The sequence below is a fragment of the Astyanax mexicanus genome, chromosome 18 (assembly GCF_023375975.1).
Source record: "Astyanax mexicanus isolate ESR-SI-001 chromosome 18, AstMex3_surface, whole genome shotgun sequence".
NCBI classification, from domain to species: Eukaryota; Metazoa; Chordata; class Actinopteri; order Characiformes; family Acestrorhamphidae; genus Astyanax; species Astyanax mexicanus.
The window spans coordinates 12345505-12357706 of record NC_064425.1 but is presented as its reverse complement, the minus strand read 5'-3'; the positions used below and the strand labels follow the sequence as shown (position 1 = coordinate 12357706).

General features: G+C 39.6%; 1 protein-coding gene across 4 annotated transcripts in view; it reads right to left on the bottom strand.

Annotated features, from left to right (window-relative positions):
• Positions 1 to 12202, bottom strand: part of gria4a (glutamate receptor, ionotropic, AMPA 4a) — an 85215-nt gene that overhangs the window by 5730 nt on the left and 67283 nt on the right. For 2 of the 4 annotated variants that reach the window (XM_007248590.4, XM_007248593.4), the window contains exons 13-14: positions 9251 to 9498; positions 4373 to 4487 (exon numbers count right to left, since the gene is read on the bottom strand). In XM_007248590.4, coding sequence (XP_007248652.3) covers positions 4373 to 4487; positions 9251 to 9498 — 363 coding nt within the window. Of the gene's footprint in view, positions 1 to 2698; positions 2814 to 4372; positions 4488 to 9250; positions 9499 to 12202 lie in introns of all 4 variants that reach the window. The other 2 variants (XM_007248591.4, XM_022669755.2) reach the window with 1 other exon arrangement.

Here is a 12202-nt window from a genome sequence, read left to right as displayed (position 1 = left end):
TATTGTTAGTTAGTATATATGTATCTGCTAATTTGCACATTTGGTTCATTTTGTTAGTAAACATTTAGGTTTAATAAATTTCCATTCCTATTACCCACTTTGCATTTTCATACTCAGCTACACTGAAAACAAGGGCTAAGCACTTCTGAGTAAAAATGCACAATGATGCTAATCTAGTACATTTGGAATGTGTGGCATTAGCTAATGTTCTTCGGCTAGTTTTCTGTAAAGGTTTATTTGGCAAATTTTGCAGTTTTCTGGGCTAGCTCATGAGGCTAGTTTTGAAATGTTCTGTGACAGTTAATGTTACTTTATTTATTTGGCTAATTTTGAGGTTCTGTGTAACAGCTTAGTTAACTAGCTTAGCTTAGCTGCAGTGTTCTGATAAAGCTTATTTAGCTGTTTTGCAATCTGTACTGGTTTATTTGAGTAATAGTTTTGCAATGTGCTAGCTTAGTTTGTTTGGCTAGTTTTGTAGTGTTGTTGGCTACTATATGTATCTAATGCTGTAATATTATATGCTAGTTTATTCTGCTTACTCTGCTTGAAAATTTGTCTAGTTTTGAAATATTCTATGCTAGTTTATTTGGCTAGATTTTAAGTGTTCTGTTTAAGTGTTTATTTGTTTCCACTAAAACACAGGTTTGATAACAAGCAATAATAGATAATGTGGGAAAATGGGAACAGTTTGTTTCGATTTACAGATATAATGGTGAAATGTCTGAAGAGCTAGCTTGTGGCTATTCTAAAGGAAGTCTAATCTAAGGGTCTCTGTTCTATCTAAGGGGTTTATTTTTATATTCTCCAGAAAGTCCTATTCTCTTGGCATTCCTATTCTCAACATGGATAAGACAATCAATGCCAGCATTAGGTGTAGTATAAAGTAGCTAGATTCATTGCAAGCAGATAGAATCATTGAAAGGGATGTCCACAAATATTTGGACATTATATAGGGTAGATTTCCTGGACAGGGATTAATCTTGTTTAAATAATATTTTCCTTTCAATAGGACATTTCCATTCACAATTCCTGTGTAGTTCAAGATTCAAGGCTCAATGCCTTTCAGGGAAATGTCCCCACAGTGTATCTAAACAGAACCATCATAATAGAGCTAATATAAATCTCAGAATAAAGAAAATAGAAGATTCTTTCTGCAATTAAGTTTATCTCCTCTGTTGGATGGATGTAATCTGCTGTAACGGTGTAAAGAAGTAATTACGCAGCTGCTATGAGGAATCTCATGCTTAGGAAGAGCTAAGTACATAATTTCCATTTAGCTGCAATAGATAATACTTCACTGCACCATGCTAATGTGCAAAGGTGGTTAATCCAGCAGTAAGGCTCATTTATACTCCCTTTATGTACGAAAATGACCATGTCCATTTCCAACATTGTAACCGTCACTGCCTACATACTTGCATGCAATGTTTACGTTGGAGTCTAAACAATACTTTTGATTTCATTTTTTTTTTTACCAGGGAAGTTAGTGAGGTTAGGATGTTGGATGATCACCACCCCACCTATTCCAAACTCATTCCAATATTGGATGGAGCACCATAATGCTGAGGACACTGCCTCCATTGGTTCAATTCCAATAAGTTTATATTTATCTTCTCTAGGTAAGTTCCTGTTCTTTTCGCAATACCTCACTACACAGATAAGACAATATGTGTCTGACAACAACAAACATAGCGACAGTGGTGAAGGCTCATCCATTTTCCTGTGCAGAAGGTTCTGTTCGTATGCATAAGTTTTTAGAGAATGTGCTTAAATATAGACAAAATGAATGTGATGTCTGTGCAGAAGGTTCTGTTTGTATACATACGATTTTAGTGCATAAATTAAAAAGAAATAAATACCAAATACAGAGAGAAGGCTCTGTACATATACAAAAGCTTTTAGAGAATATGCACAGGCACAAACAACATCTATTTCTTGAATTTGGGCAAAAATAATAAAGAGTACAAATATGAGACTCTGTCCGTATCTGTAAGGTTTTAGAGACTGTGCACAAATATGGGCGAAATGAACGCAGAGTGTGGACAGAGGTCCAATTCTGTGTTTATTGTTGAGCATAAATGAGCCTTATGTGTGCAAGACACACTCACACACACAACTGTCACTAAATCTTCTCTGGGTAAATGCTAATGCTAAGGGTTACAGCTGTGATTTCTCAATTGTGAGTCCGTTTGGAGCTAGGCGCCACTGTTCTAGCACCATACAGTGCTATAACGTTGCAGTGCAGGGATATGCCGCTATGATTGAAAAATAAGAATGAGATAATTGATAAATGAGATAATTAGGAAAGGGTTATTATATAATGACACAGACTAGAATTTTACCATTAGCTACGGTCTATTAGCTTAGCAAAACCTAGCAATCCATTGCTGTTCTGTATGCTAACATTACAGTGGCTTAGTCTGCTGGAAAAATAATAGAATAATAGAATGACAGAAATGCTGAAGGTGGATTAATGGTGCAGAAAGTAATTTGCTGTACATGTGTCTATCAGAAAACATCATTATCATGATTTATTCCAATTCTATTATGACACAGAAGAGGATTTTAGCATTAGCTAATCTGAATTAACGTTTTATCTTAGAAGCACTCACACGCTAAATTTCTTTTCTGTTGTTTGTCATTTATATTCAGAGCATTTTTATTTATTGTTTTTATTTCTGTCGGCCCGGAGACTGACCTTACTTCCCGAGTCCTTGGGTCCACATTCCCCTTTATCGTACCACCACTTGTTTTTCAGTTTGTCTAAGACTCCTGCTTCACTCAGTTTCAAAACTGCAAGGTTTACCGGGGTTCTTCACCGGGGGAATAACATAAATAACATCATACGACATGTTATTTTATGTTATTAGATAAGCATTTATAACTTGGCACAAATAGACAGGAGCTGATGGAGTGAGGGTGCCACAGTGAACATGTGTGTAAGCTCATCAAAAGTGTGTGTGTGTGTGAGAGAGAGGTGTTACAGACATGTATGTGGGACTCCCCTCCATCATTTCAGGTAAAAGGCACGTCCTGCCATGCTGGATTAAATAAACACACATGGGCCGTTACTGTTTACACAGAACACACACCACCTAATAGATCACTCTTGTTCTCTGTTGAGTTTGTGTTGTTGGGGGTTTATGTGTATATTTGTGTTTATTTAGTTTAGTTGTAGTGGTTCCACTGGTGGAACTGGTGCATTATTGACCCCCCACTGGTGTTAGTGTGAAGGCTGGATAAGGCTCTCCACCAGTGGGCCACCATTTTAGCACAGAGAGGTCTGGCCTCACTACTCCACCCAGAGTGACTCTACAATTTTTTTGTATCATTATGGGGGACAGGGTTGGAAATCAAATAGAAGCAAAGTCAAACTGCAACAGCAAATCATGAATGGTTGTTCATTGTTGCTATGGTACATCCACTGTTTATTTAGCTGAAATAGAAAAAAATATTATTTAAATTTTTTGTGAAATTGAATTATAGTTTCAGTGGTGACTGTGATGTAAATCGTTGAATATGGTTGGTTAAACATTGTCCCCATTGGTGTACTTAATGAATTGGTTGGATGTACAGTACCAGTTTGGACACATTTAATGTGTTTTAATGTGTTTTATATTGTAAATTTAATATTGAAGACTATATTAAAGCTATAAAGGAACACATGCAGACTTATTTAGTAAACACCTATATAGTGCAAATAGACAGATCTGTATTTCTCAGATCATAAGGTAGAGTCACCTGAAATGAGTTTTCTCAGCATAAAACCGAATGGAATTTCTCATGGCATATGTAATGTGAATTATTTGCAAGCATGTTCCTTATCATTACAATGCACAATTTAAAATAATTACACATAATTATCACTACTTTAATGCAAAAAAAGACTTAAATCAGTATTTTGATTAATTTAAATGGATAAATGGAAAAAATTAACTGAATTTTACTACAATAACAAAGTGTAAACCATTTGGCTAAATGATTAATATCACTGAAATGAATGATCTGAAAAAATCTTCTTGATATTGATATTAAATTCACTTAAACAGTGCTCCTTTGTGTCATTACTAGGATTTGAATTATATAGTTCATTTCACTTAAACATGGTCTAAAGAATCAGATTTTATTATTATTATTTTTTTTACAATGCCTATTTCTTTTCAGGCTCACTGTCGCCCCTCATGTTGTCAGTGGGTGAAGGTACGTGGGCTGAGGTTTCTGTGTGTACAGTGGCCACTCTGTTTTGGGGCTGGTTTTCACTAGATTGGGATGGCGTTGGTCTGAGTTGCTTGGCAGAAGTCTCTTTTACGTGACAGACACTTTGTTTCTCTCTCTTTTGGTTAGCGCTCTTCTGCGCAACATGGTGGCTAACCTTGGAGTCCCCGCCCCCGCTGCCACACTCCCCTTTGTCGTACCACCATTTATTTTTCAATTTGTCCAACAGGCCTTGTTCATTCAGCTTTAGCACAGCCAGGTTCACTGCATTTCTTCAGTGCAGCACACACACCGTACACATACCGTACATACACACAGCAGACGGGGGTGGGGGGTGCTCACGGTAAAAGAGAGGAAAGACAGACGAAGCAACAGAGAGGAGAAAAAAAGAAAAACAGCGGAGCAACAGAGGCAAACAGAAGAGAAGTAGAGATAAAGAGGAGGAACATGAAGGAATAAGGAAGAACGGAGACGGAACAGAGAAAGAATAGATATCAGAGAAGAGCAAATGAGAAACAGAGTAGAAGAGAGGAGAAACAGGAAAAGAGAAGAGCAACAGAAACAGAAGAGGAACAAAAGAGAAAAGAAGAGCGCAAGAACAGAAGAGAAACAGAAATAAAATAGAACATATGAGGAAAAGAAGAGAAACATGAGGAGGAACAGAGTAGGAGTAGGGAAGGATCAGAGAAGAAGACAGGAGGAACAGTGAGGAAATAAAGAACAGGAGGAGAAGAGAAATATAGGGAGCATAGGAGAAGAGCAGAGGCACAGAATGGAAACAAGAGGAGAAACAGAAGAAAAACAGGAGAGAAACAAAGGAGAAACAGGTGCGACAGTAGAGCAATAAAGGAGAACAGGAAAAGAAGAATAAGGTGGTGAGAAACAGTGGAGGAGAAGAGAGGAGGGACATCGGAGAGGAGAGGAAGAATCAATGACAACAGAGTAAGAATATAGACCAGATAAGAACAGAGGAGGAGCAACAGACAACATAGGAGGAACAGAGGAAAACAAACACAGGATGAAAGGAGAACAAAGGAGGACGAAGGACACAGAAAGAAAGGAGAGGAGGAGAAACATTGAAACAGGAAGGAAGCTCTGTTAGTGAAAAGTGCTCTCTCATACTTTCTTCCACACTCTTACTGTGACAAACTCACACACACACTCTCTCATTGTAACAAACACACACAGTGAGTCTGAACTCAACTGACATTAACTTTCACCTCAGCACCAACCTGAAACTGTACAGCAGCATAATCAATAAACAACATTCAATAATAATCAATTAACAGCAATCAATAGCGAGTGATTAATTACAGTACAATCATCAATACACCACTCAGACCAGAAAAAGAGAGACAAAAGAATAGAAAGAGAGAGAGAATGTCCCTCTCTCCTCTGCAGAGGAGGAGCCAAACTGCTGGAGACAGAAGGAAGGGGGATAAAGAGAGACTTGGGGTGCGAGTGACATTTTAAAACACACACAGACACACACACACACATACACACACAGAGAAGATTTAAAAATGTCACGACACTGTCTCTGTTTAAGATGTCCTGGCATCACGAGAGCTGAGTAACTGTAGTGTTAAGAGACTGTAAGGCTCTACTTTAATAGGGCTGTTTGAATATAGCGCTACATTTCTATAGGGCTGAGTGACTGTAGTGCTATATTTCTATAGGGTTGATTGAATGTAAAAGCCTTATTTATATAGGGTTGAGTAAAATTGTAACACTGTATTTCTATAGGGCTGATTAAATGTAAGTTCTGTATTTCTATAGGGCTGAGTGACTGTAGTGCTGTATTTCTATAGGGCTGAGTGACTGTAGTGCTGTATTTCTATTGGGCTGAGTGACTGTAGTGCTGTATTTCTATTGGGCTGAGTGACTGTAGTGCTGTATTTCTACTGGGCTGAGTGATGTTAGTGCTGTTTTTCTATAGGGCTGAGTGACATTAGTGCTGTATTCCTATAGGGCTGAGTGACATTAGTGCTGTATTTCTATTGGGCTGAGTGACATTAGTGCTGTATTCCTATAGGGCTGAGTGACATTAGTGCTGTATTTCTATTGGGCTGAGTGACTGTAAGCGCTATATTTCTATAGGGCAGAGTGACTGTAGCACTGTATTTCTATAGGACTGAGTAACTGTAGGGGCTAAATGATTGTAGGGCTGTATTTTTATAGGGATAAGTGGCTATTGGGCTAAGGGACTATAAGGCTGTATTTCTGTTGGTCTTCTAAGTGTCTTTTGAGTTGAGTGGTAGTAGGACATTTTGACATTTGACATTTGACATTTTTTATAGGTTTGAATGGCTGTAGGGCTGTAGTTGTACAGTGCTGAGTAACTGTAGGGCTGTATTTGTACATGGCTGTATGACTTTTGGTTTATTTGACTGTAGGTCAGTATTTCTGTAGGTTTGTATTTCTGTATTTCCTCTAAGGCTGTAATCCTGTAGTGCAGTAAAACCCAGGGTGCTACATGCACTACAGTCACCCTGTGTTTACGGCTGTGCAGGTGAGATGGTCTTCTTTGCATTCCTCTCTCATCCGCTGTGCTGCAGTGCGCAGGGTGTAATCTGTAATCGCTCTCTCTCTCCTCCCTCTTTCAGTTACGCTCCATCTCTCCTATTCATTCTGCCTTTGTCCGCCTCCTTGTTGGCTCTCTCTCTCTCTCTTTAATCAGAGTCAGGCTCATCCCCCATGGCACGTTGCTGCGCCTTACATACTGCCTTATGCTCATTCACAACCTGCTCAATGAACATGAGTGTGTATGTGTAAGTGTGTGCATGCATGCATGTATGTATGTATTTATCTACTGTATGTATGTGTGTAGCTTTTCCTATCTATCCTGTTACAGAGGAATCTCTAATGCAACATTCTCTTTATATGGATTGCTGCATGTGTATGTGTGTGAGTGTGTGTGTATGTGTTAAAGAAAGACGATAAGCTCCAATAGTTTAATTAACAGCTCTGAAGGCTCCAGGCTCCACCCACTAATGTGTAGCTATGGTTGTGAGGTGTAGAGTGTGTTAGTATTCAGACAGGGGGTGGAGGTGTGTTTTCTTCATAGCTGCAGAGGAAATGAGAGGCAGTGATGGAGGGATTTATCCGTGTCCTTACCTCCAGCTAAGGAGCAGCAGAGGACACACGCACACAAACAGATAAAAAAACTACAAAAAATAAAATAGCAACAGAGAGAGACAGAGACAGAGCAAAAAGAAAGAGAAAAGCCTATAACACAGAAGGAGGTGGACTGTCGTGATTTAAGGGCCAGACAGGGTCACTGAGGTCAGTTCTGTAACTGTGCTCTGCTGGTTGGACTGATGGAAATACAGTGGGGTCATCAAAACACACACACACACACACACACATCATCTTTCAGCAGCTCCCTTCAAATACACTGCAGTGTTCCCCTCTCTATAATCTCTTTTCTGATAGAGACAGGAAAAGAGAGAGAGAGAGAGTCTGGTTTTGGTTCTGTTCCAATAAACTGTTTAAACCAGGCACTGGAATGTACACTCACTGGCCACTTTATTTGAAACACTTACCATACTGTACTTCCACTCACTGGCCACTTTATTAAAAAACATTTACTATACTGAGCTTCCACACACTGGCTACTTTATTAGAAACACTTACTATACTCAGCTTCCACACACTGGCTACTTTATTAGAAACACTTAATATACTGAGCTTTCACACACTGGCTACTTTATTAGAAACACCTACTATACTGTGCTTCCACTCACTGGCTACTTTACTAGAAACAATTACTATACTGTGCTTCCACCCATTGGCCACTTTATTAGAAACACCTACCTCCCTTACAGCTCACTATTTGAAATATCAGTACCATCCTTCTGTGTCTTCTTGCTCAGTGTCTGGAACAATACACAGGTACTTGGTTTGAGACAGCCATAGGTAGGGTATTTAGGTAAAGGCTGTTACACTGATGATGCCAGCAGAGGGAGCACTTACTACACCTGCATTATGGAGTGGTGCTAGATCACAACAAAACTGACTGAGCTTTCTGATGGACAGAACCAGACCAGGAAAGAAGGAGAAAAAGAGAGCGAGAGAGAGAGAGAGAGAGAGAGAGAGAGAGAGAGAGAGAGAGAGAGAGAGAAGAGAGAGAGGGGATATATTTGAGGGGATTATAGACATACCTGTGTGTTGGTCCTGCAAAGGAAACAGAAAGTAACATCCACACAAACTCATACAATCAAAAACACACTGCAGTGTTCCTAAAGCATGCAGTAAAAGCACCCAGTGTGAGTGTGTATATGTGTGTGTGTGTGTGTGTGTGTTGAGAGAGAGACATCTCTCAGCAGACACACTCTTACCCTGCTGCCTCCGCTTCAGTTATGATTTATTGATGTAATTAGTGCATTATTAATCCACTCTGATTAAACCAACGCAGCATCAGATGAGCGATTTTCCTCTCTGCCATGTAACAGCGTTCCTAAGGTTTCGAGCACAAGACTTCCATTTGGTTTCTTGAAGAACCTTTTCATGGGTGGAAAAATGAGCAAACAAAGCTTCACAGAGTGTGAAGGTTCTACACCATGTAGAGCCATGTCAGTCTAAGCTCAGAACCATTTAGGAACCTTGTATGAATATGTGGGTGTGGCTAAACTGCTGTAGGATGAATGGGTGGGTGTGGCTAAACTGCTGTAGAATGAATGGGTGGGGCTAAATTGCTGTAAGATGAGTGGATGGGGCTAAATTGCTGTAAGATGAGTGGATGGGGCTAAATTGCTGTAAGATGAGTGGATGGGGCTAAATTGCTGTAAAATGTGTGGGTGGGGCTAAACTGCTGTAGGTTGAATGGATGTGGCAGTGGACTGTGAATTGGACACTGTAGGAGTATAAATGCGTACAGGCAGCAACGTGATCACACACACACACCAACACAGTGTGTGGAGAAAGCGATAGAGAGAGAAAGAGAAAGAGAAAGGTCGAGTAGGGTAGATGGAATACTATAACAGGTCAGTTATAAAGCTGTTATAACTGCAGAGTGTTATAATACTCCACCCACCTTAACTGCGAGCCTTTGGGCGTGGCAATTCCATATCCCTTGGAGTCCAGGTTCCCCCCGACCTTCATGGTGTCGCAGGGCTTCCTCTGTTCTGTGTACTCATTCATGGTGGACTCCAGGAGGAAGGCGTACTTCCCCTTTGACTTCCGCACACGTGCCACACCCTCTGCCGTCGTCTTCGTGAACACGCTCGGCTCAGCCGACTTCATGTACGACCACATTTTCTCGTACACCGCAATCTTCGACCTCTGGGGGGGGCAGCAGAAAGCCATTAGTGCAGTCCGTTCAAAATAGATAACAGAACCCATTATTTGTTAGCTACATTAGCATCATAGCTGCAGTGCTTATTGGTAGAGTATAAGCTTTCATTATGTGTGAGATGCATTAGCTTTGGAACTCCAGTGCTAAACAGTGGGGTACAAAGCTACATTAGCATATCAGTTTTCATTATCTTCATTACTAATCAATGGGACATAAGCTTCAATTACATGTTACTCATATTAACTTAAAACCTCTAGTGCTAATTGGAGGGGTATTAACTTTCGTTACATGTTAGCTCCATTAGCTTCACAGTCCTTGTGCTAATTGGTGGGATATGTGCTTCTGTTACATGTTAGTTACATTAGCCTTATAGCTACATTGGAAATCAGTAGGTTATGAGCTGTCATTACTTGTTACCTACTCTGGCTTCATAATTCTAGTGCTTATTGGTGAGCATATTGTTTTAACACTTGTTTCCAACATTAGCTTTGGAGTTCTAGTGATAATTCTAGGGTATGAAATTCATTACCAAGCGTCTTAGCCCACCTTTATTGAGTTCACACACAGGCTAAAGATCCAGAATTAAGGTGGAATTTTTCCCTGGATTCACAGTTTGTACCAAAAAGTGTAAACATTGAAGTGTTTAAACATTAAAATTGCAATTCATATATTTTAAAACTAGTAATGCCCCAAGACCAGGAGAGTGAAGACTAGCACATTCCTTCTCTAATACATGTAAAGTCAGCCACCTCCTCTTTTTGATTGCTGAGTAACCAGCTTTTTCGGAGGAAAGCACAGAGACTCTGTTCTGATATATATCAGCTCACAGATGTAGGGAAAAAGCGCCATCTACCCACCCAGAGAGAGCAAAGCCAATTGTGCTCCCAGGGCTCCAGCAGCTGATGGCAAGCTACATGAACGGGATTCAAACCAGCAATCTCCTGATAATAGTGGAAGTGTTTAGCCTGCTAGACAACTCAGAGCCCCTCCTTATGTTTTAATAATAGCCTTGCTACTCCTATTTAATTTCAGCTTGTTTTCATTCCGGCTTCTCATCGTTCAGTAAAACCCATATTCAGATAAACCTCTCCATCCAGATAGAGTGAATCTGATTGTGGTTGGATGAGAAGTATAAACATATGCTATTCGGACACCCTATTGGTTTATACAATCCATCCATTGTGTGCACTATAGCCTATAGGACCCTGTGGCATGGCCTAAGCTTTTATCCAATGACATTTTTTTCCCCTTATATTACTTTTACTACTATATTTTAAGTAGTTTTGAAATGAGTGATTTTACACTTTTACTTAAAGAGTAAAAAGCTTAAGTTGATTCTTCAACTTCTACATAAGTATTTTAAATCCTAGTATCTATACTTCTATAGTGGAGCTGCACTTTTAACATTGCACTGTCTATGCTTTATACAGCCATTGGTAATAGCTAGTAAATGATACACTGTGTAAGACTGGATACTGTGTGAACTTCAGTGTAATTCTGTGCACAGTGTGAAATATAATGCAGTGTGTATGTGAGAGAGAGAGAAGGTCATTCTGTGTGTGAGCTTCACCCTTTTCACAAGCCATAAGAAACAACACATGCTTCATTTCTACTGCTAATACAGCAATATGTGTGTGTGTGTGTATGTGTGTGTAAGGCAGCAATGGAGCAGCGCAACGGACCATGACGGGCAGCGATCCCATAATAATGTCAGTCACGTCCAGTCTAGAGTGCCGCAGCAACCCAGCAACGGACTTGAATAAAACATCAAACAAACAAACAAATAAACAAACAAATGCTGCCACTTAACCTGCTCCTCCACAGAACCAAACAGAACCGCAGAACCGGTTCCACATAGCATCTAAATTCCACTGTGTTCCTACAGACCTCCACTGCCTACTCTATACTTGAGTATGTAGAGCAGCTATGAATTAGTATCTATTAAAGTGGCCAGTAAGAGGTTGTACAAGACAGTAGGTGTTTCTAATAAAAGGGCCAATGAGTAGGAGGACAAGACAGTAGGTGTTTCTAATAAAGTGGCCAATGAGTAGGAAGACAAGACAATATGGGTTTCTAATAAAGTGGCTAAAAAATAAAAGTAAAATATAGTAGGTGTTTTTAATAAAATAGCCAATGGGTGGGAGTACAAGAAAGAAGGTGTTTCTAATAAAGTGGCCAAAAAGTGGAAGTAAAATATAGTAAGTGTTTCCAATAAAGTGGCCAATGAGTTGGAGTTGAAGAGAGTAGGTGTTTCTAATAAAGTGGCCAATGATTGGAAGTACAAGACAGTATGTGATTCTAAAAAAATGGCCAATGAGTAGGAGGACAAAACACTAGGTGTTTGAAATGAAAAAATTGGAAGTAAAATATAGTAGGTGTTTCCAATAAAGTGGCCAATGAGTGGAAATACAAAACAGTTGGTGTTTTTACTAAAGTGGCCAATTAGTGGGAGTACAAGACAGAAGTTTCTAATAAAGTGTCCAAAGAGTGGAAGTAAAATATAGTAAGTGTTAATAATAAAGTGGCCGATGTAGGGGAGTAAAATGTAGTAGGTGTTTCTAATAAAGTGGCCAGTGAATGGGGGTACAAGATAGTAGGGGCTTCTAATAAAATGACCAAAGAATGGAGGAACAAGACAGTATGTGTTTCTAATAAAATGGCCAGTAAGTGGACACAGTAAGACAAGGAAGG